Source organism: Scyliorhinus torazame, chromosome 2 (assembly GCF_047496885.1).
Source record: "Scyliorhinus torazame isolate Kashiwa2021f chromosome 2, sScyTor2.1, whole genome shotgun sequence".
Classification (NCBI taxonomy): domain Eukaryota; kingdom Metazoa; phylum Chordata; class Chondrichthyes; order Carcharhiniformes; family Scyliorhinidae; genus Scyliorhinus; species Scyliorhinus torazame.
This window is the reverse complement of record NC_092708.1, coordinates 39128598-39148069: the sequence shown is the minus strand read 5'-3', so window position 1 is coordinate 39148069 and position 19472 is coordinate 39128598. Positions and strand designations below refer to the sequence as shown.

Genomic DNA, 19472 nt, shown 5'->3' with positions numbered 1-19472 from the left:
CTTCAGTATTGAAATGATACTCATATGGAAAAAAAAAGATTGGGATGTTCTCTTTAGAGCAGGTAGGATTAAGGAGAGCTTTGATGAAGATTTTTAAAATCATGAATAACTTTTATAGAATAAAGTGGCAGAATGGTTAGTAACCAAAGGCCATAGATTGAAAGTCTGTGCATTAGGAACTGAGGTGACACAAGGAAACTATTTTCGAAAGAAACATAGCTGCGTTGATCTGGAATACACTGCCCGAAAGAATGGGGAAGCAAATTCAATACTAACATTAAAAAGAGATTTGCATAAATGTGTGAAAGGAAAACAAACAGGATAAAGGAATTAATTGGGTAGCACCACCAATGGCTGTTCACTACCCCCCCCCCCTCCTCCTAAAAGTACTTCCACAATCTATAAGGCACGAATCAGGAATGTGATTAAATATTCGCCACAAGCATGGCTGATTACAGCTCCAAAAACGTTCAAGAAATCCGACACCAACCAGGACAAAACTGTTGGCTTGATTGGCACCTCATCCGCTATCTCAAGTATTCACTTATTACCAGCGCACCATGACTATAGTGTGTACCATCTACAGGATGCAGTAACTCACCAAGGATCTTTCAGTAGTACTTTACAAACCAAAACTTCTACTGCTGAGATGATCAAGAGCAGCAGGCACAAGAGAAAACAACGAGCTTCAACTTTCCCTCCAAGTCACTCACCATTCTGCTTTGAAACTACACTGCAATTCCTTCGTCATTGCTGAATCAAAATCCTGAGATTCCCTGACTAACAGTACCGTGGATGTGTCTACATCTCATGGATTGCAGTAGCTCAAGAAGAGAACTCACCACCACCTTCTCAAAGGCAGTTAGAAATGAACAATAAATGCTGGCCTTGTCCACATCCCACGAATGAATAAAAAAACACAAGCCTGAAAAATTATGCTTGTTTATACTTTATTAAATTGTGTAAAATAACGAGTACCCAATTCTTTTCCCCCCCCAATTAAGGGACAATTTAGCACGGCCAATTCATCTACCCTGCACATCTTTTTAGGTTGTGGCGGTGATACCTATGCAGACACGGGGAGAATGTCCAAACACCACATGGACAGTGACCTGGGGCTGGGATCAAACTCGGGTCTTCGGCGCCGTGAGATAGCAGTGCTAACCACTGTGCCACCGTGCTGCCCTAAAATTACGTAATTTCATGTGGTTTAAAAAGGACAAAATACTCACATCAAATTGTGCAAGAATAGTTCCAGTTTCCAGGGCATCTCGCAAATGTATCATTGACTCACTTAAGGCATTATCATCCTGATGGATTACATCCAGAGGAGATTTCTCTGGAATGTACTGAAAATCAGGTTCACTTTCTGCCTTCTCTTCTACGACATCATAAACAGCTTGAGAAGACAAAACAAATTCACAGAATTATAGAATGACTTTAAAAATAATGTGATGTACCACTCAGGAAATTGGTTTCAAGTAGCCCAGTTAAGCATGCTAAATACAAAAAGCTGAAATAAAAACAAAATACTGCGGATGCTGGAAATCTGATGTAAGAACAGAAAATGCTGGAAAAATTCAGATCTGGCAGAATCTGTGGTGGGACGAAGAGTTTACGTTTTAAGTCATATGACTCAGAAAAGTCACAAGGATTAGAAACGGTATTTTCTCTCCACAGATGCTGCCAGACTTGCAGAGTTTTCCGTCATTTTCTGTTTGCATTTTAGATACCAAAAGTTGAGCTTGAATAATAGTTACTTTATTTGCCTCGCAAATGAAGATGCATACTTACCATTGGGTCGAACGAATAATATTAGTTCTTCAGAGCGAATTTCGCAGCTGGCTTTGATGAACGAGACAACTTGGTCATGCGTGTAGTCTGATATATCCCTACCATTGATCAGTACAACCTGATCACCTTCATTGAGTCGTGGAACACAAGTGTCGGCCTGCACATTAAGAGAAAACAGATGATGTCTAAAGCCTCTACATCCATAGTGGAAATGTAACACAATCTAATTTTAACAAGTTACAAATTTTATAGCAGACATTAATTTCAGCATAATTTGTGCGAAAGTACAGATAGCTCTTGCAAATGTACTGAAACAGTGCAATATAGAATTCTTTAGCTTCTACCAATGGGGCAATAAAATTACAGGTCATCACTAGTTATCAAGAAAATGCCTAAAAAGGTCAAATCCACAGATTGTAAAAAAAATGTGCGCTTATATACCACTTTCAAATCTTACAAGGTCAAAAACACTTCATAGAAACTTTTGTCTCAATTTTTTTCAGCAAATGTAATACAAGTTAACAATCCCTTATCCAAAGTGCTTGGGGCCGCGTGTGTATCGGATTTTGGAAATTTTCGGATTTTGGAATAAACTGCGCATGTTTCCCACTCATGATGTCACGTCGGCGTTTGAAAAAAAGTGCAAATTTCGGAATTTTTGGTTTTCGGATAAGGGATGCTCAACCTGTAACTAGTTTCTCCAGAGCAGAATTTCATAAATATCAGTGTGATGAATGACCAGATGGCATATTTAGGTGGTTTTGGGTGAGGGAAAAATGTTGGATAAAACATCAGAACTCTGTCCAGTTTTGTAAAATGGGTTATTTAATATTCCCTGTGAAGAAGTAAACATACCATTTTCATATTGGATCTTAAACACAGTAACTCTGATAATCCAACATTCTCTTGGGACTGCACCAAAGAGTCATCCTAAATTACACGCTCAGGTCCTGGCAATGTAGTTCAAACATGCAACCTGGCACTGTCTCTGATACACATATCAACCATGTTATCCTGCATATTCAGTGTCAAAGAGGTCTCTATACTGCTAATTCCTTTGTGTCTAACTTTTTAAAAAAATGTAGCACAAGTCGGAACTCCTACTTAGCAGAAAACTCTGAGGGTGGAACATTAGCTGAAGTTACATGTGACTTTGCTCTGGCCATGTTATATGTTCCAGTAGCTTTCCACAGTTTGAAATTCAGCAAGTAAAAATTCCTCAAGTCAGATGCTTTAAGAATCAAAATTGATCAACATCCTTCTCGTCTTACTGACAAGTAGAGGCAGGAAGAAATATAACGAACTGAGGTTTCTGATGTGATGATACTTTGGTTCTGACATTTTAAAGCTTTGATCTCTGACAAAAGTGGACTTTTGAAAATTGCATCGTGTTACTGTAAAAATCATGGGATTTACCTTTACATGGGTAGGCAGAGTATTTATGTATTACAGCTCCATTGTATTAATATCCAGGTTGCTTTAAAAAACATTACAAACTGCAAAATCTGTTTCTTTTACTGCCTTAAATCAGGTTCCGAAGCATTCAGCAATGAGTGGCTGAAGACAAAGGTCCGAAAATGTTTTGTGACAAGGAATTATGCAATTATAGCACTTTTTATGATCTGTAGTAAGTGTGATTGCTTCTAGGCCATTTCAAATAGGTGGAATTAGTAGACTTGGTGCAGTTTTCCCTTTGTTTACCTTCTATTATTATTGATGCAGTGGGCCAATGTGTTTGTAAGCATATAAGTGGCATTAGCATTTCAGCATTCAATGCAGTTAGTACATGTTATACAGGATGAAGTCCATACTAACAACAGAACATGACCTTGCTGGGCAGGAAGTGATGTGAAGGATTACGACAATGTTTTGCAAACTACTGACAAATGTGCCACCATTTTAACTCATCACCACCTTCTCAATCAAGGGTAATAAGAGGTGGGCAACAATGGTGACCTTGCCAACAATGCGCACAACCCATGGCGAATATATAAAAAGCTACTCTTTAAAAACAAAGTGACACCAGATGCCAGCTGTATTGGTCTTAAAGGGACAATCACCATACCTGCAAAAACAAAATCCCATAAAACAGCATAGTAACGGTCAGTATATAATTATTAAAATTTGCACATCATATAGATATGAAAACCTGTAATTATAAAGTTTTTAAAAATTGTTATTTATATGGTTATGCAGGTTTCAGTTATATTCCTTGTCGACAGAAGACTAAGTGAAGTTCCTCAGTAAATCCACCCCCCCGCCTCTCAGCGGCCACTCTTCCCAACCTTTCTCCCCCATCATTCACCCACTGGGGCCTGGGGCCCCACTGGCCCCTTCAAGGTCAAGCCACCATGACTGAAATATGACACCTATTCACAATAATTCTCTGACACTTGTGCTCTGTTGCAGTCTCCTGGATAGAACAAAGAACCAAGAAATGAACAGCCCAGGAATAGGCCCTTTGGCCCTCCCAGCTTGCGCCGACCATGCTGCCTGTCTCACTTAAAACCTTCTACACTTCCGCGGTCCATATCCCTGTATTCCCATCCTTTTCATGTATTTGTCAAGACGGCCCTTAAACGCCACTATTGTACCTGCTCCCATCACCTCCTCCGGCAGCGAATTCCAGGCAGCCACTACCCTCCGTGTAAAAAAAAAAAAACTTATTTTGAACATCTCCTCTCAACTTTGCCCCTCTCACTTTAAACCCATGTCTCCTAGTAATTGACTCTACCACCCTAGGAAAAAGTTTCTGCCTATCCACTCTGTCCATGTCCCTCATAATTCTGTAGACTTCTATTGGTCACCCCTCAACCTCTGTCGTTCAAGTGAGAACAAACCAGGTTCATCCAACCTCTCCTCATGGCTAATGCCCTCCATACCAGGCAACATACTGGTAAACTTCTTCTGTATCCTCTCCAAAGCCTCCACATCCTTCTGGTAGTGTGGTGACCAAAATTGAACACTATATTTCAAGTGTGGCCTAACTAAGGTTCTATACAGCTGCTGCATGACTTGCCAATTTTTATACTCAATGTTCTGGCCAATGAAGGCAAGCAATCTGTGAACTTTCTTGACTACCTTCTCCACCTGCTTTGCCACTTTGTGGCCTGTGGACCTGTACACCTAGATCCCTCTACCTGTCAATACTCTTAATGGTTCTGTCATTTACTGCATATTTCCCATCTGTATCAGATCTTCCAAAATGCATTACCTCACATTAGTCCGATTATACTCCATCTGCCATCTCTCCGCCCAAGTATCCGATCAATTTATATCCTGCTGTATCCTCTGACAGCCCTCATCACTATCTGCAATTCCACCAATCTTTGTGTCACCAGCAAACTTACTAATGAGACCAGTCACATTTTCCTCCAAATCATTTATATATACTACAAACAGCAAAAAGGTCCCAGCACTAATCCTCAAGGAACACCACTAGTCACAACCCTCCATTTAGAAAAGCACTCTTCCTCTGCTACCCTCTGTCTTTTATGTCCGAGTCAGTTCTGTAACCATCTTCCCAGCTCACCTCTGATCCCATGTGACTCCACAATCTGTACCAGTCTGTCATGAGGGACATTGTCAAAGGCCTTATTGAAGTCCATGTAGACAACATCCATTGCCCTACCTTCATCAATCGTCTATGTCACTTCCTCAAAGAACTCGATCAAGTTAATGAGACACTCCCTCCCCTTCACAAAACCGTGCTGCCTCTTGCTAATATGTCCATTTGCTTCCAAATGGTAGTAAATCCTGTCTCCAAAGGATCCTCTCCAATAATTTCCATACCACCTGCCTGTAATTCCCTGGATTATCCTTGCTACCCCTCTTAAACAAAGGAACAACATTGCCTATTCTTCAGTCCTCCAGTCCCTGTAGCCAGTGTATATACTGCGAGAGGACACCTCAGAGGGCAGTGAGGCTATATGGGTAGAGATCAGGAATAAGAAGGGTGCAGTCACAATGTTGGGGGTATACTACAGGCCTCCCAACAGCCAGCGGGAGATAGAGGGGCAGATAGGTAGACAGATTTTGGAAAAGAGTAAAAACAACAGGGTTGTGGTGATGGGAGACTTCAACTTCCCCAATATTGACTGGGACTCACTTAGTGCCAGGGGCTTAGACGGGACGGAGTTTGTAAGGAGCATCCAGGAGGGCTTCTTAAAACAATATGTAAACAGTCCAACTAGGGAAGGGGCGGTACTGGACCTGGTATTGGGGAATGAGCCCGGCCAGGTGGTAGATGTTTTGGTGGGGGAGCATTTCGGTAACAGTGACCACAATTCAGTAAGTTTTAAAGTACTGGTGGACAAAGATAAGAGTGGTCCGAGGATGAATGTGCTAAATTGGGGGAAGGCTAATTATAACAATATTAGGCGGGAACTGAAGAACATAGATTGGGGGCGGATGTTTGAGGGCAAATCAACATCTGACATGTGGGAGGCTTTCAAGTGTCAGATGAAAGGAATACAGGACAGGCATGTTCCTGTGAGGAAGAAAGATAAATACGGCAATTTTCGGGAACCTTGGATGACGAGTGATATTGTAGGCCTCGTCAAAAAGAAAAAGGAGGCATTTGTCAGGGCTAAAAGGCTGGGAACAGACGAAGCCTGTGTGGCATATAAGGAAAGTAGGAAGGAACTTAAGCAAGGAGTCAGGAGGGCTAGAAGGAGTCATGAAAAGTCATTGGCAAATAGGGTTAAGGAAAATCCCAAGGCTTTTTACACGTACATAAAAAGCAAGAGGGTAGCCAGGGAAAGGGTTGGCCCACTGAAGGATAGGCAAGGGAATCTATGTGTGGAGCCAGAGGAAATGGGCGAGGTACTAAATGAATACTTTGCATCAGTATTCACCAAAGAGAAGGAATTGGTAGATGTTGAGTCTGGAGAAGGGGGTGTAGATAGCCTGGGTCACATTGTGATCCAAAAAGACGAGGTGTTGGGTGTCTTAAAAAATATTAAGGTAGATAAGTCCCCAGGGCCTGATGGGATCTACCCCAGAATACTGAAGGAGGCTGGAGAGGAAATTGCTGAGGCCTTGACAGAAATCTTTGGATCCTCGCTGTCTTCAGGGGATGTCCCGGAGGACTGGAGAATAGCCAATGTTGTTCCTCTGTTTAAGAAGGGTAGCAAGGATAATCCCGGGAACTACAGGCCGGTGAGCCTTACTTCAGTGGTAGGGAAATTACTGGAGAGAATTCTTCGAGACAGGATCTACTCCCATTTGGAAGCAAATGGACGTATTAGTGAGAGGCAGCACGGTTTTGTGAAGGGGAGGTCGTGTCTCACTAACTTGATAGAGTTTTTCGAGGAGGTCACTAAGATGATTGATGCAGGTAGGGCAGTAGATGTTGTCTATATGGACTTCAGTAAGGCCTTTGACAAGGTCCCTCATGGTCGACTAGTACAAAAGGTGAAGTCACACGGGATCAGGGGTGAACTGGCAAGGTGGATACAGAACTGGCTAGGCCATAGAAGGCAGAGGGTAGCAATGGAGGGATGCTTTTCTAATTGGAGGGTTGTGACCAGTGGTGTTCCACAGGGATCAGTGTTGGGACCTTTGCTGTTTGTAGTATATATAAATGATTTGGAGGAAAATGTAACTGGTCTGATTAGTAAGTTTGCAGACGACACAAAGGTTGGTGGAATTGCGGATAGCGATGAGGACTGTCAGAGGATACAACAGGATTTAGATTGTCTGGAGACTTGGGCGGAGAGATGGCAGATGGAGTTTAATCCGGACAAATGTGAGGTAATGCATTTTGGAAGGGCTAATGCAGGTAGGGAATATACAGTGAATGGTAGAACCCTCAAGAGTATTGAAAGTCAAAGAGATCTAGGAGTACAGGTCCACAGGTCATTGAAAGGGGCAACACAGGTGGAGAAGGTAGTCAAGAAAGCATACGGCATGCTTGCCTTCATTGGCCGGGGCATTGAGTATAAGAATTGGCAAGTCATGTTGCAGCTGTATAGAACCTTAGTTAGGCCACACTTGGAGTATAGTGTTCAATTCTGGTCGCCACACTACCAGAAGGATGTGGAGGCTTTAGAGAGGGTGCAGAAGAGATTTACCAGAATGTTGCCTGGTATGGAGGGCATAAGCTATGAGGAGCGATTGAATAAACTCGGTTTGTTCTCACTGGAACGAAGGAGGTTGAGGGGCGACCTGATAGAGGTATACAAAATTATGAGGGGCATAGACAGAGTGGATAGTCAGAGGCTTTTCCCCAGGGTAGAGGGGTCAATTACTAGGGGGCATAGGTTTAAGGTGAGAGGGGCAAGGTTTAGAGTAGATGTACGAGGCAAGTTTTTTACGCAGAGGGTAGTGGGTGCCTGGAACTCACTACCGGAGGAGGTAGTGGAAGCAGGGACGATAGGGACATTTAAGGGGCATCTTGACAAATATATGAATAGAATGGGAATAGAAGGATACGGACCCAGGAAGTGTAGAAGATTGTAGTTTAGTCGGGCAGTATGGTCGGCACGGGCTTGGAGGGCCGAAGGGCCTGTTCCTGTGCTGTACATTTCTTTGTTCTTTGTCAGTGAGGATGCAAAGATTCTCTCAAGGCCTCAGCAGTTTCCTCCCTTGGTTCCCTCAGTATTCTGGGGTAGATCCCATCAGACCCTGGGGACTTATCTAATTTAATGTTTTTCAGGATGCCCAACACCACCTCCGTTTTGATCTCAATGTGACCCAGACCATCTACACACCTTTCCCCAGAATCATCATCCACCAAGTCCTTCTCTTTGGTGAATACTGATGCAAAGTACTCATTCAGTACCTCGCCCCTTTCCTCTGGTTCCACGCATAGATTCCCTCCCCTGTCCTTGAGTGGGCCAACCCTTTCACTGGCTACCACCTTGCTCTTAATATATGTGTAATTTGTATTGTGTCAAAGAATATCCCTTAACATGCCAGTTTTACTGATTAGCTCTCGACCCTTTCGCTGAGGCTGCGCTGGGCAGTGAGCAGGCAGATGATCGGAGATTTCCTGCTGTTCGGAACCTTGCTCATGAATGCAGGAGCAGTGCTAAACTTCAAACTAAAGAGAAGAGAACTGTATGGTTTTGGAGGAGGTGGTCATGAACTGACGACAGGTGATAACATCTCAAAACCTATCGATGTTGTGAAAATAACGCAATTGAGGACAGCCCACTCGAATGGATTTTTAGCAGGCTTTTTCCCTTCTCCGTTATAATTACTACATTTCTCAGTCTTGAGGGTCAGACATGTGTTTTTCCTACGTACAGCAATTGTACATAGCCCAAAGTCTGGTTCTGCAACAGCAGCTACAGAGGTGGGAGCAGCTGTAACTATCTCAAAAGTTTTCCCCTCATTCTCTGGACAAATCATGCGTTTAGAAAGTTTTCCACACACTTTCACACTGCACAGTTGGAAGAGCTGGGTGCTGGTAGTTTTACAATAGACCTATTTTAGTTTATTCCGGGTAAAAGCTGATCCAGATCTAGAAAGTTAGCCTGTGACACATTGTAGAATTCTGCCGTAAGTAACATAATTAATGAATATGAAAATTATGTTGAATACCGTAAAAAATATACCAGTTTTATTCTATTTTGCCAGAACTCGCAACCAGACCTAATTCAAATGAAGAACATATTCTGCATCAGGCTCAGGTTCCACTGCTGCCTCCTCAATCGCCAACCACTACCACACTGCAAACTTCCTGTATCCTGAAAAGATTAGAGCTCCGCTTCTCCCAGACCATTCCCCACACCATGAGTCTATTGAACCTGTGGAGACTTGGCCTGATCAGAATTCCATGCTCAAAGGACTGTGCATGGAATCGCCTTAAAGCTAAAGGGTCCCTGGGAAATGCCATGGTAACCCGAGGCTAGACTTCCATTCCCGAATACAGAGAGTAGGCACACAGAGCAATAGCTGGCCTAGTGCAGACCCACACCCCAACTCCAGCCCAGTAGAGACCCCACCCTCATTGATAGTAGAGTTGCGATTTATTTCAAAACTCACTTATGAAAGTAAGAACATATATTTAAAATGGCGGATTTCTAAGAAAGCGATGAAAATTTTTCATCCCTGGAAGCATTGCACCTGTGACATCCTTGAAAAAACAGCTAATGCAACTTAAATGATTTTTAATGTTTCAGTACCGTTAAGAAAGTATTAATTCGACTTCCGGGTGCGGCGATGACCAGCTGAGTCGCACGTTTCGGCAGCTCCCTGTGAAACGGACTTTTGGGCTCTTGATAGGAGCCCCAACGGCAATTTTGACGGCTAAAAACACTGTGCGGTAAACCAGAAGGGAATCCCCCCTGGATACGGATGGAAAAAGGAGGAGAGAGTGGCCAGATTGCAGTGGATCCTTTAGAACAGCGGCAAGGAAGGCAAGCAAAAACCAAGATGGCGTCGGAAGGTGGCAGTTTAACATGGGGCCCTGAACAACAAGAGTTCTTGAAATGCTGTGTGGAAGAGATCAAAAAGGAAATGAAGAAAGACCTGTTGGCCCCGATACTACAGGCGATCGAAGGGCTAAAGGAGGAACAAAAGACCCAGGAGCGGGAGCTTCGGGTCGTGAAGGCAAAGGCAGCCGAGAATGAGGACGATATACAGGGCCTGGTGGTGAAGACGGAGACGCAGGAGGCACATCAGAAACGATGTGTGGAAAGGTTGGAGGCACTGGAAAACAACGCAAGGAGGAACAACCTGAGGATTCTTGGTCTTCCTGAAGGTGTGGAGGGAGCGGACGTCGGGGCATATGTGAGCACGATGCTGCACTCGTTAATGGGAGCGGAGGCCCCGGCGGGTCCGTTGGAGGTGGAGGGAGCATACCGAGTGATGGCGCGAGGACCGAGAGCAGGAGAAATTCCCAGAGCCATAGTGGTGAGATTCCTCCGTTTCAAGGATAGAGAAATGGTCCTTAGATGGGCGAAGAAAACTCGGAGCAGTAAATGGGAGAACGCGGTGATCCGCGTTTATCAAGACTGGAGTGCGGAGGTGGCGAGAAGGAGGGCGAGCTTTAATCGGGCCAAGGCGGTGCTTCATAAAAAGAAGATAAAATTTGGAATGCTGCAACCGGCAAGACTGTGGGTCACATATCGAGGGAGGCACCACTACTTTGAGACGGCGGATGAAGCGTGGACTTTTATTGTGGAAGAAAAACTGGAATGAGCGGGTTATTAAAAAGAACGTTCAAACAAAGTGGTGGGGCGAATGTGGGGGGCAAAGAGGGGTTTTATGTACTAATCCTGCGATGTGGTAATTTTTCTCTCTCCCACAGGTGGTGATGGGGGGAGGAGGGGAGGTGGAGGAGATGGGGCGTTGGCCATTAGGGGCGGGACCAAGGGAGAAGCGCGGGCTTGGTTCCCGCGCTATGATAATCATGGCGGGAATAGAGAAGTAGGAAGGAGGGGGCGTTGCACGGTGCGAGCCGAGGTCACGGGGGGGAAGCTGAGGTCGGCCAGAGTTTGCTGACTTCTGGGAGCAACATGGGGGGAGTAATTACGCTAGCGGGGGATCTAGAGGGGGGGGTGGGAGGGGGGAATTACTGGGCTGCTGCTGCTGGGGAGAGGGGGGAGCTGGTATGGGAGGAGATGGGCGGGGGGGCACCGCCTGGGGGAGATACAGCTGCGTGGGAACCGGGTGAGGAGCTGGAAAAAGGGGATGGCTAATCGCCAAGGGGGGGGGGGGGGGGGGGGGTGGGGGGGGGGTGGGGTGGGGGTGGGTAGGAAGCCCCGCAACTCGGCTGATCATGTGGAACATGAGAGGGCTGAACGGGCCGATAAAGAGGGCACGGGTACTCGCACACCTTAAGAAACTTAAGGCAGATGTGGTTATGTTACAGGAAACGCACCTGAAACTGATAGACCAGGTTAGGCTACGCAAAGGATGGGTGGGGCAGGTGTTCCATTCGGGGCTAGATGCGAAAAACAGGGGGGTGGCTATATTAGTGGGGAAGCGGGTAATGTTCGAGGTAAAGACTATAGTGGCGGATAACGGGGGCAGATACGTGATGGTGAGTGGCAAACTACAGGGGGAGACGGTGGTTTTGGTAAACGTATATGCCCCGAACTGGGATGATGCCAATTTTATGAGGCGGATGCTAGGACGCATTCCGGACCTAGAGATGGGAAAGCTGATAATGGGGGGAGATTTTAATATGGTGTTGGAACCAGGGCTGGATAGGTCGAAGTCCAGGACTGGAAGGAGGCCGGCAGCAGCCAAGGTACTTAAAGATTTTATGGAGCAGATGGGAGGTGTAGACCCGTGGAGATTTAGCAGACCTAGGAGTAAGGAGTTCTCGTTTTTCTCCTATGTCCATAAAGTCTACTCGCGAATAGACTTTTTTGTGCTGGGTAGGGCATTGATCCCGAAGGTGAGGGGAACGGAGTATACGGCTATAGCCATTTCGGATCACGCTCCACACTGGGTAGACTTGGAGATAGGGGAGGAAACAGGAGGGCGCCCACCCTGGAGAATGGACATGGGACTAATGGCAGATGAGGGGGTGTGTCTAAGGGTGAGGGGGTGCATTGAAAAGTACTTGGAACTCAATGATAATGGGGAGGTCCAGGTGGGAGTGGTCTGGGAGGCGTTGAAGGCGGTGGTTAGAGGGGAGCTGATATCAATAAGGGCACATAAAGGGAAGCAGGAGAGTAAGGAACGGGAGCGGTTGCTGCAAGAACTTTTGAGGGTGGACAGACAATATGCGGAAGCACCGGAGGAGGGACTGTACAGGGAAAGGCAAAGGCTACATGTAGAATTTGACTTGCTGACTACGGGCACTGCAGAGGCACAGTGGAGGAAGGCACAGGGTGTACAGTACGAATATGGGGAGAAGGCGAGCAGGTTGCTGGCACACCAATTGAGGAAAAGGGGAGCAGCGAGGGAAATAGGGGAAGTGAGGGATGAGGAAGGAGAGATGGAGCGGGGAGCGGAGAGAGTGAATGGAGTGTTCAAGACATTTTATAAAAAATTATATGAAGCTCAACCCCCGGATGGGAGGGAGAGAATGATGGGCTTCTTGGATCAGCTGGAATTTCCCAAGGTGGAAGAGCAGGAAAGGGTGGGACTGGGAGCACAGATCGAGGTAGAAGAAGTGGTGAAAGGAATTAGGAGCATGCAGGCGGGAAAGGCCCCGGGACCGGATGGATTCCCAGTCGAATTCTATAGAAAATATGTGGACTTGCTCGCCCCGGTACTGACGAGGACCTTTAATGAGGCAAAGGAAAGGGGACAACTGCCCCCGACTATGTCTGAAGCAACGATATCGCTTCTCTTAAAGAAGGAAAAGGACCCGCTACAATGCGGGTCCTATAGACCTATTTCCCTCCTAAATGTAGATGCCAAGATCCTGGCCAAGGTAATGGCAATGAGAATAGAGGAATGTGTCCCGGGGGTGGTCCACGAGGACCAAACTGGGTTTGTGAAGGGGAGACAGCTGAACACGAATATACGGAGGTTGTTAGGGGTAATGATGATGGCCCCACCAGAGGGAGAAACGGAGATAGTAGTGGCGATGGATGCCGAGAAAGCATTTGATAGAGTGGAGTGGGATTATTTGTGGGAGGTGTTGAGGAGATTTGGTTTTGGAGAGGGGTATGTTAGATGGGTGCAGCTGTTGTATAGGGCCCCAGTGGCGAGCGTGGTCACGAATGGACGGGGATCTGCATATTTTCGGCTCCATAGAGGGACAAGGCAGGGATGCCCTCTGTCCCCATTATTGTTTGCACTGGCGATTGAGCCCCTGGCGATAGCGTTGAGGGGTTCCAAGAAGTGGAGGGGAGTACTTAGGGGAGGAGAAGAGCACCGGGTATCTTTGTATGCGGACGATTTGCTACTATACGTGGCGGACCCGGCGGAGGGGATGCCAGAAATAATGCGGATACTTGGGGAGTTTGGGGATTTTTCAGGGTATAAATTGAACATGGGGAAAAGTGAGTTGTTTGTGGTGCATCCAGGGGAGCAGAGTAGAGAAATAGAGGACCTACCGTTGAGGAAGGTAACAAGGGACTTTCGTTACCTGGGGATCCAGATAGCCAAGAATTGGGGCACATTGCATAGGTTAAATTTAACGCGGTTGGTGGAACAGATGGAGGAGGATTTCAAGAGATGGGATATGGTATCCCTGTCAATGGCAGGGAGGGTGCAGGCGGTTAAGATGGTGGTCCTCCCGAGATTCCTCTTTGTGTTTCAGTGCCTCCCGGTGGTGATCACGAAGGCTTTTTTTTTAAAAAAGGATTGAAAAGAGCATCATGGGTTTTGTGTGGGCCGGGAAGACCCCGAGAGTGAGGAAGGGATTCTTACAGCGTAGCAGGGATAGGGGGGGCTGGCACTACCGAGCCTAAGTGAGTATTATTGGGCCGCTAATATTTCAATGGTGAGTAAGTGGATGGGAGACGAGGAGGGAGCGGCGTGGAAGAGATTAGAGAGGGCGTCCTGTAGGGGGACTAGCCTACAGGCTATGGTGACAGCCCCATTGCCGTTCTCACCGAGGAACTACACCACAAGCCCGGTGGTGGTGGCTACACTGAAGATTTGGGGACAGTGGAGACGGCATAGGGGAAAGACTGGAGCCTTGGGGGGGTCCCCGATAAGCAACAACCATAGGTTTGCCCCGGGGGGGATATGGAATGTGGCAAAGAGCAGGAATAACGCAACTGAAAGATCTGTTTGTGGATGGGAAGTTCGCGAGTCTGGGAGCGCTGACCGAGAAATATGGGTTGCCCCAAGGGAATGCATTCAGGTATATGCAACTGAGGGCTTTTGCGAGGCAACAGGTGAGGGAATTCCCGCAGCTCCCGACACAAGAGGTGCAGGACAGAGTGATCTCAAAGACATGGGTGGGGGATGGTAAGGTGTCAGATATATATAGGGAAATGAGGGACGAAGGGGAGACTATGGTAGATGAACTAAAAGGGAAATGGGAAGAAGAGCTGGGGGAGGAGATCGAGGAGGGGCTGTGGGCAGATGCCCTAAGCAGGGTAAACTCGTCGTCCTCGTGTGCCAGGCTAAGCCTGATTCAGTTTAAGGTATTACACAGGGCACATATGACTGGAGCACGGCTCAGTAAATTTTTTGGGGTGGAGGATAGGTGTGCGAGGTGCTCGAGAAGCCCAGCGAATCATACCCATATGTTTTGGTCATGCCCGGCACTACAGGGGTTTTGGATGGGGGTGACAAAGGTGCTTTCAAAAGTAGTAGGAGTCCGGGTCGAACCAAGCTGGGGGTTGGCTATATTTGGGGTTGCACAAGAGCCGGGAGTGCAGGAGGCGAGAGAGGCCGATGTTTTGGCCTTTGCGTCCCTAGTAGCCCGGCGCAGGATATTGCTAATGTGGAAAGAAGCCAAGCCCCCGGGGGTGGAGACCTGGATAAATGACATGGCGGGGTTTATAAAGCTAGAGCGGATTAAGTTCGTCCTAAGAGGGTCGGCTCAAGGGTTCACCAGGCGGTGGCAACCGTTCGTCGAATACCTCGCAGAAAGATAGACGGAATGGGAAAAAGAAGGCAGCAGCAGCAGCCCAGGATCGGGGGGGGGGGAGGAACCAGAAGGACTCTCAGGGTTGTTAATATATACTGTATAGTATGTATAGGTCGTTGCTACAGATAATTATATATTGGACTGTTAAATTATATTTTTGGAGAGTGTTACTTGTGACAAGGCAGTTGCCAATTAGGGCTAGTTTTCATTTTTGTTATTTATTATTTATTCATTTTTTGTTTATAAAATAGGTCATTGTTATTTGTGTTGTTATAATATTGTGTAAAGGATGCACAATGTACTGTGTTGGTTGACCAAAAATTTTCAATAAAATATTTAATAAAAAAAAAAGAAAGTATTAATTCATTTTTTAGAAATAAATTTAGAATGCCGAATTCATTTTTTCCAATCAAGAGGCAATTTAGCGTGGCCAGTCCACTTACACTGCATATCTTTGGATTGTGGGGGTGAAACCCATGCAAACGCGGGACAATGTGTAAACTCCACACGGACAGTGACCCAGAGCCTGGATCGAACCTGGGACCTCTGCTCCATGAGGCAGCAATGCACCAACGTGCTGCCTAGAAAATATTAATTCATGTAGTACTTTTCGGATAGCTACTCACCGGTGTTCCAGGTGCCACTCGTGATACTATGACTGGCATTTTCTGATCAATACCTCCCTGTGAAAAGAAGGAAAAGGAGTTGAATATTCCCTAAGAAGTAAATGAACATAATGAGATAATGAACATAATTGTTAGAACGGGCTACCAAGTCAATTAAGCAAGAAAGTGCAACATGCTTATATATTTAGACAATGGGCTCCATCTTCCAGTAATTAAATAAACTATTGACCACCATCACTAATAAATACACAGTTACAAAAATGTTAATTTTACATATAACACGTTCTGTTGTCCAAACCAAGCAGACGAGCATTACAAATTTGATCTGCTGCACACACATTTTTGGCCTGAGTGTTATCAATTGCTTGCATCAGCAGCATGAGAATCTTGCTTTTGATGGAAGTTGACACATGTTGTCCTATATACTAATGCTATGACTGGGCAGTACCACAATAATAGATGTGTATTACTAATTTGCACCGAACACAAGACGAGATCCTTTTAGTCCACAGTGGCCATCTAATTTGACTTAAACAAGAGAACTTCTGCCATGGCATCTTTCTTGTTTCACAATGCCTCCCCTGCCCACATCTCACTTTTTATATCCCTCAGCAGACAGGATCAAGGGATTTTAGGATCAAGTGATTTCCCAACACAATAGTGGAGAGATGTTTACGTATTTGTTGCTGTGGAAAACATTTAGTTTTCTGTAACCAGCTTCCACCTGGACATCTTTTTAAAACCATGTTTGTAAATTAAACACTGAAAAGTAACAAATTTCTTAACCTGAAGTGTAAATATATGTTTTGTGGTGTCTAAATCTACTGAATTCAGAATAGGTGATGCATATTCCAATTGCATAAGAAAGTTACAAGCAAGATGTACCTTTACGTTGAAACCGAATCTTCCATTCTCGTCCGCTTTCATTCTAATCAGAACTAGATTGTCATGAGGAACAATCCCATTTGGCTGCAGAAAGCAGAAACAGGATATTAAAGTCATATGTACTGATAGAGAATGGAGATTCTTCTTAAAGGCTACAAATTAAGCAGAACATATAGCCTGTTAACATTCAACTCTAGAGGTCACTTGCCAACAAATCACATCAATTAGCATTTACGATGAATGAATATTCATTCGAGATCCTTTCTCATGTCATGTTTTTCTGTGAAATTAAATGAAATTAAACTCACTATCTCCCTCCTATTATCAACGGGCCTTTAAAAGACAATTTTGTAACCACTTTGAACTGAAAAATAGCATCTTCTTCGGGTTGCAGATCATCGCGACTTCTGCACTATGGGCCTTGGTCATTTATCCGCATTTCTTAATTTAAAAAGTTAAATCCTATCAATGCCTTTGAAGGGGAGTCAACATTTGCAAAAGGGGAAAAAAACAGGTTATGATTTTCAGACCTGCAGCCATCAGAGCTGTCCATGAAGGCCCACCTTCTCTTTAAAATAATTTCCTCCCACTCCAATTAAGGGACAATTTAGTGTGGCCAATCCACCTACCTTGCACATCTTTTGGGTTGTGGGGGTGAGACCCATGCAGACACGGGGAGAATGTGCAAACTCCACATGGACAGTGACCTGGGGCCGGGATCAAACCCGGGTCCTAGGTGCCGTGAAGCAACAATGCTAACTACTGCACCACCATGCTGCCATAAAAGGCCTCACTTTTCAAACTTGCCTCTCGAGGTGTAGTGATCGTCAGGTTAAATCACCACCAGTCAGCCCCTCCCCTCAAAGGGGAAAGCAGCCTATGGTCATCTGGAACTCTTGCAATTTTTCCTTACCAATGAAGGCTGTACACTAGAATACTTACAGCCTGTCTTATCTATTTAAAGATGTTAAGATGCAGACATTAGCAGCTGCCCTTTTATTTCATCCTTTTGAAGGTTGCTTATTTGAAAACACGAAGTAGCAAGATACTGACTTAAATTTAAATGTTCAAACCTTATTTCACAGGGAACATCTAACGAAGAACATTGGATTTGTAGATTTGGACCAATGAAACGGAGTTTAAGTGACTACAGTAACAACTCTGGATTTGGTTATCAGAATCCTGAAACTCTCATCGCTGACTTCTACTGTCGGAATCCTTGTGACATCCTCCACACCTGTGTGTCTTGGACTGTTCATGGGTGCTCTTGCATTGACATTATGTACGTCAGGTATGCCGTGGCTTGCAGATTGTTGGCTACTTCAGAATTCTTTGTGACAAATCTGAGAAGTCCATTTGCACAACTGTCTCAATTCAAATGATATTCCCTTTATACTTGTGCTAAATTCACCACTTGATCCACAGAATACAAGTGCATTAAGGTCAACTGTCCATTCACACTGGTTTATATTAAACCAAAAATATATATAGTACAAATGAACTTTTAACTCCTGCACAGACGATGGGTTTCCAGTCTGTGTGCAACTTTGTTGCCTAATCATTAAAATGTTTCCCACCATCGGAAGCTGCAAATCAATTCAGTGAATCGCATCAGCTTAATGTTAATTTAAATAATGTTGAATGCAATTCCAATGAGCACATTAAATAATATGATGCAAGGTCAAACATACAGCTTTATATGTTTGTGTAGAAAGTGCATTAAATAAGCTTTCAATATTTAAGATAAATTTTCTTTGAATTATGGTGGCAGCTTTCCATCTCAAAATGGTTTGTGAAGAGAGCTAATATTGAGAGTCTGGCTGACTTTGTCAAAACTCAAAACGTTAGCTCCCTTCTCTCTCCACAGATGCTGGCAGACCTGCTGTGATTGTCCGGTGTTTTCTGTTTTTGTTTCAGATTCCTGCATCGGCAGTAATTTGCTTTTATCAAAATGGTTTGCACTGTGGTAGTCAACTCTGTGCTAAGCTTCACCAGGTGTGGCACAAGAGTATGGCGGTCTCTGCTGGGCTTGCTGCAGAGGAAGACAGCGGATTCGCTAGCCAACTCTGCTTTTTGTTCACCTCTTGCAATGCCCTACCAAATAGTCAGTCTCCAGAAGGTCAAGGCCATCAGTGACTGTCTCCTGATGTCAACATCCACAACCTTCATATCTCACTCTGAGGTGTTCTTGTAGCAGGGGGTAATGGACATCCACGGGGTCATGATCCTGTGGCCAGTTTACTGTATAGAACGTCTTTTGGGCACACAACCGTCAGCCATCCAATGAATGTGATTGAGCAAGCGCAAACGTTAGTAATGAATGTATGCTGATAGAATTAGCGTGCTCCAGAGCCTCAGAAAGGTGATCTTGTCCCGTCATGAGATGCCAAGAATATGTCTGAGACAGTGAAGGTGGAAACTGTTCAGTTTTTTCTCCTGCCTAGTGTATGTTGTCTCAACACTGTAGCCATAAGCTTGGTAGACTCAGTTTGATGGTCTCAGTCATTTTGTTGTTGTTCCAGAATCTCTTGCCTCAGTTTGGACGCAACATCTACAGATTTTACGATGTGCGTGTTAATTTCAGCAACAAGTGACGGATTGCTGGTGATTATAGAGCCGAGATATGGGAAGCTATCATCAGCTCCTGCGCCACAATAGCAATCCTGATAGATGGTTGCATGGCAGGTATCCGGGATCATGACATTAGT

At 45.1% G+C, this 19472-nt stretch overlaps 1 protein-coding gene across 6 annotated transcripts in view; it reads right to left on the bottom strand.

Moving 5' to 3' along the window:
* ptpn4a (protein tyrosine phosphatase non-receptor type 4a) overlaps positions 1-19472 on the bottom strand; it is a 428661-nt gene that overhangs the window by 68747 nt on the left and 340442 nt on the right. For all 6 annotated transcript variants that reach the window (XM_072470160.1, XM_072470166.1, XM_072470164.1 and 3 more), the window contains 4 exons: positions 16765-16848; positions 15880-15936; positions 1795-1951; positions 1233-1399 (listed from right to left, as the gene is read on the bottom strand). In XM_072470160.1, coding sequence (XP_072326261.1) covers positions 1233-1399; positions 1795-1951; positions 15880-15936; positions 16765-16848 — 465 coding nt within the window. The remainder of the gene's footprint in view (positions 1-1232; positions 1400-1794; positions 1952-15879; positions 15937-16764; positions 16849-19472) is intronic.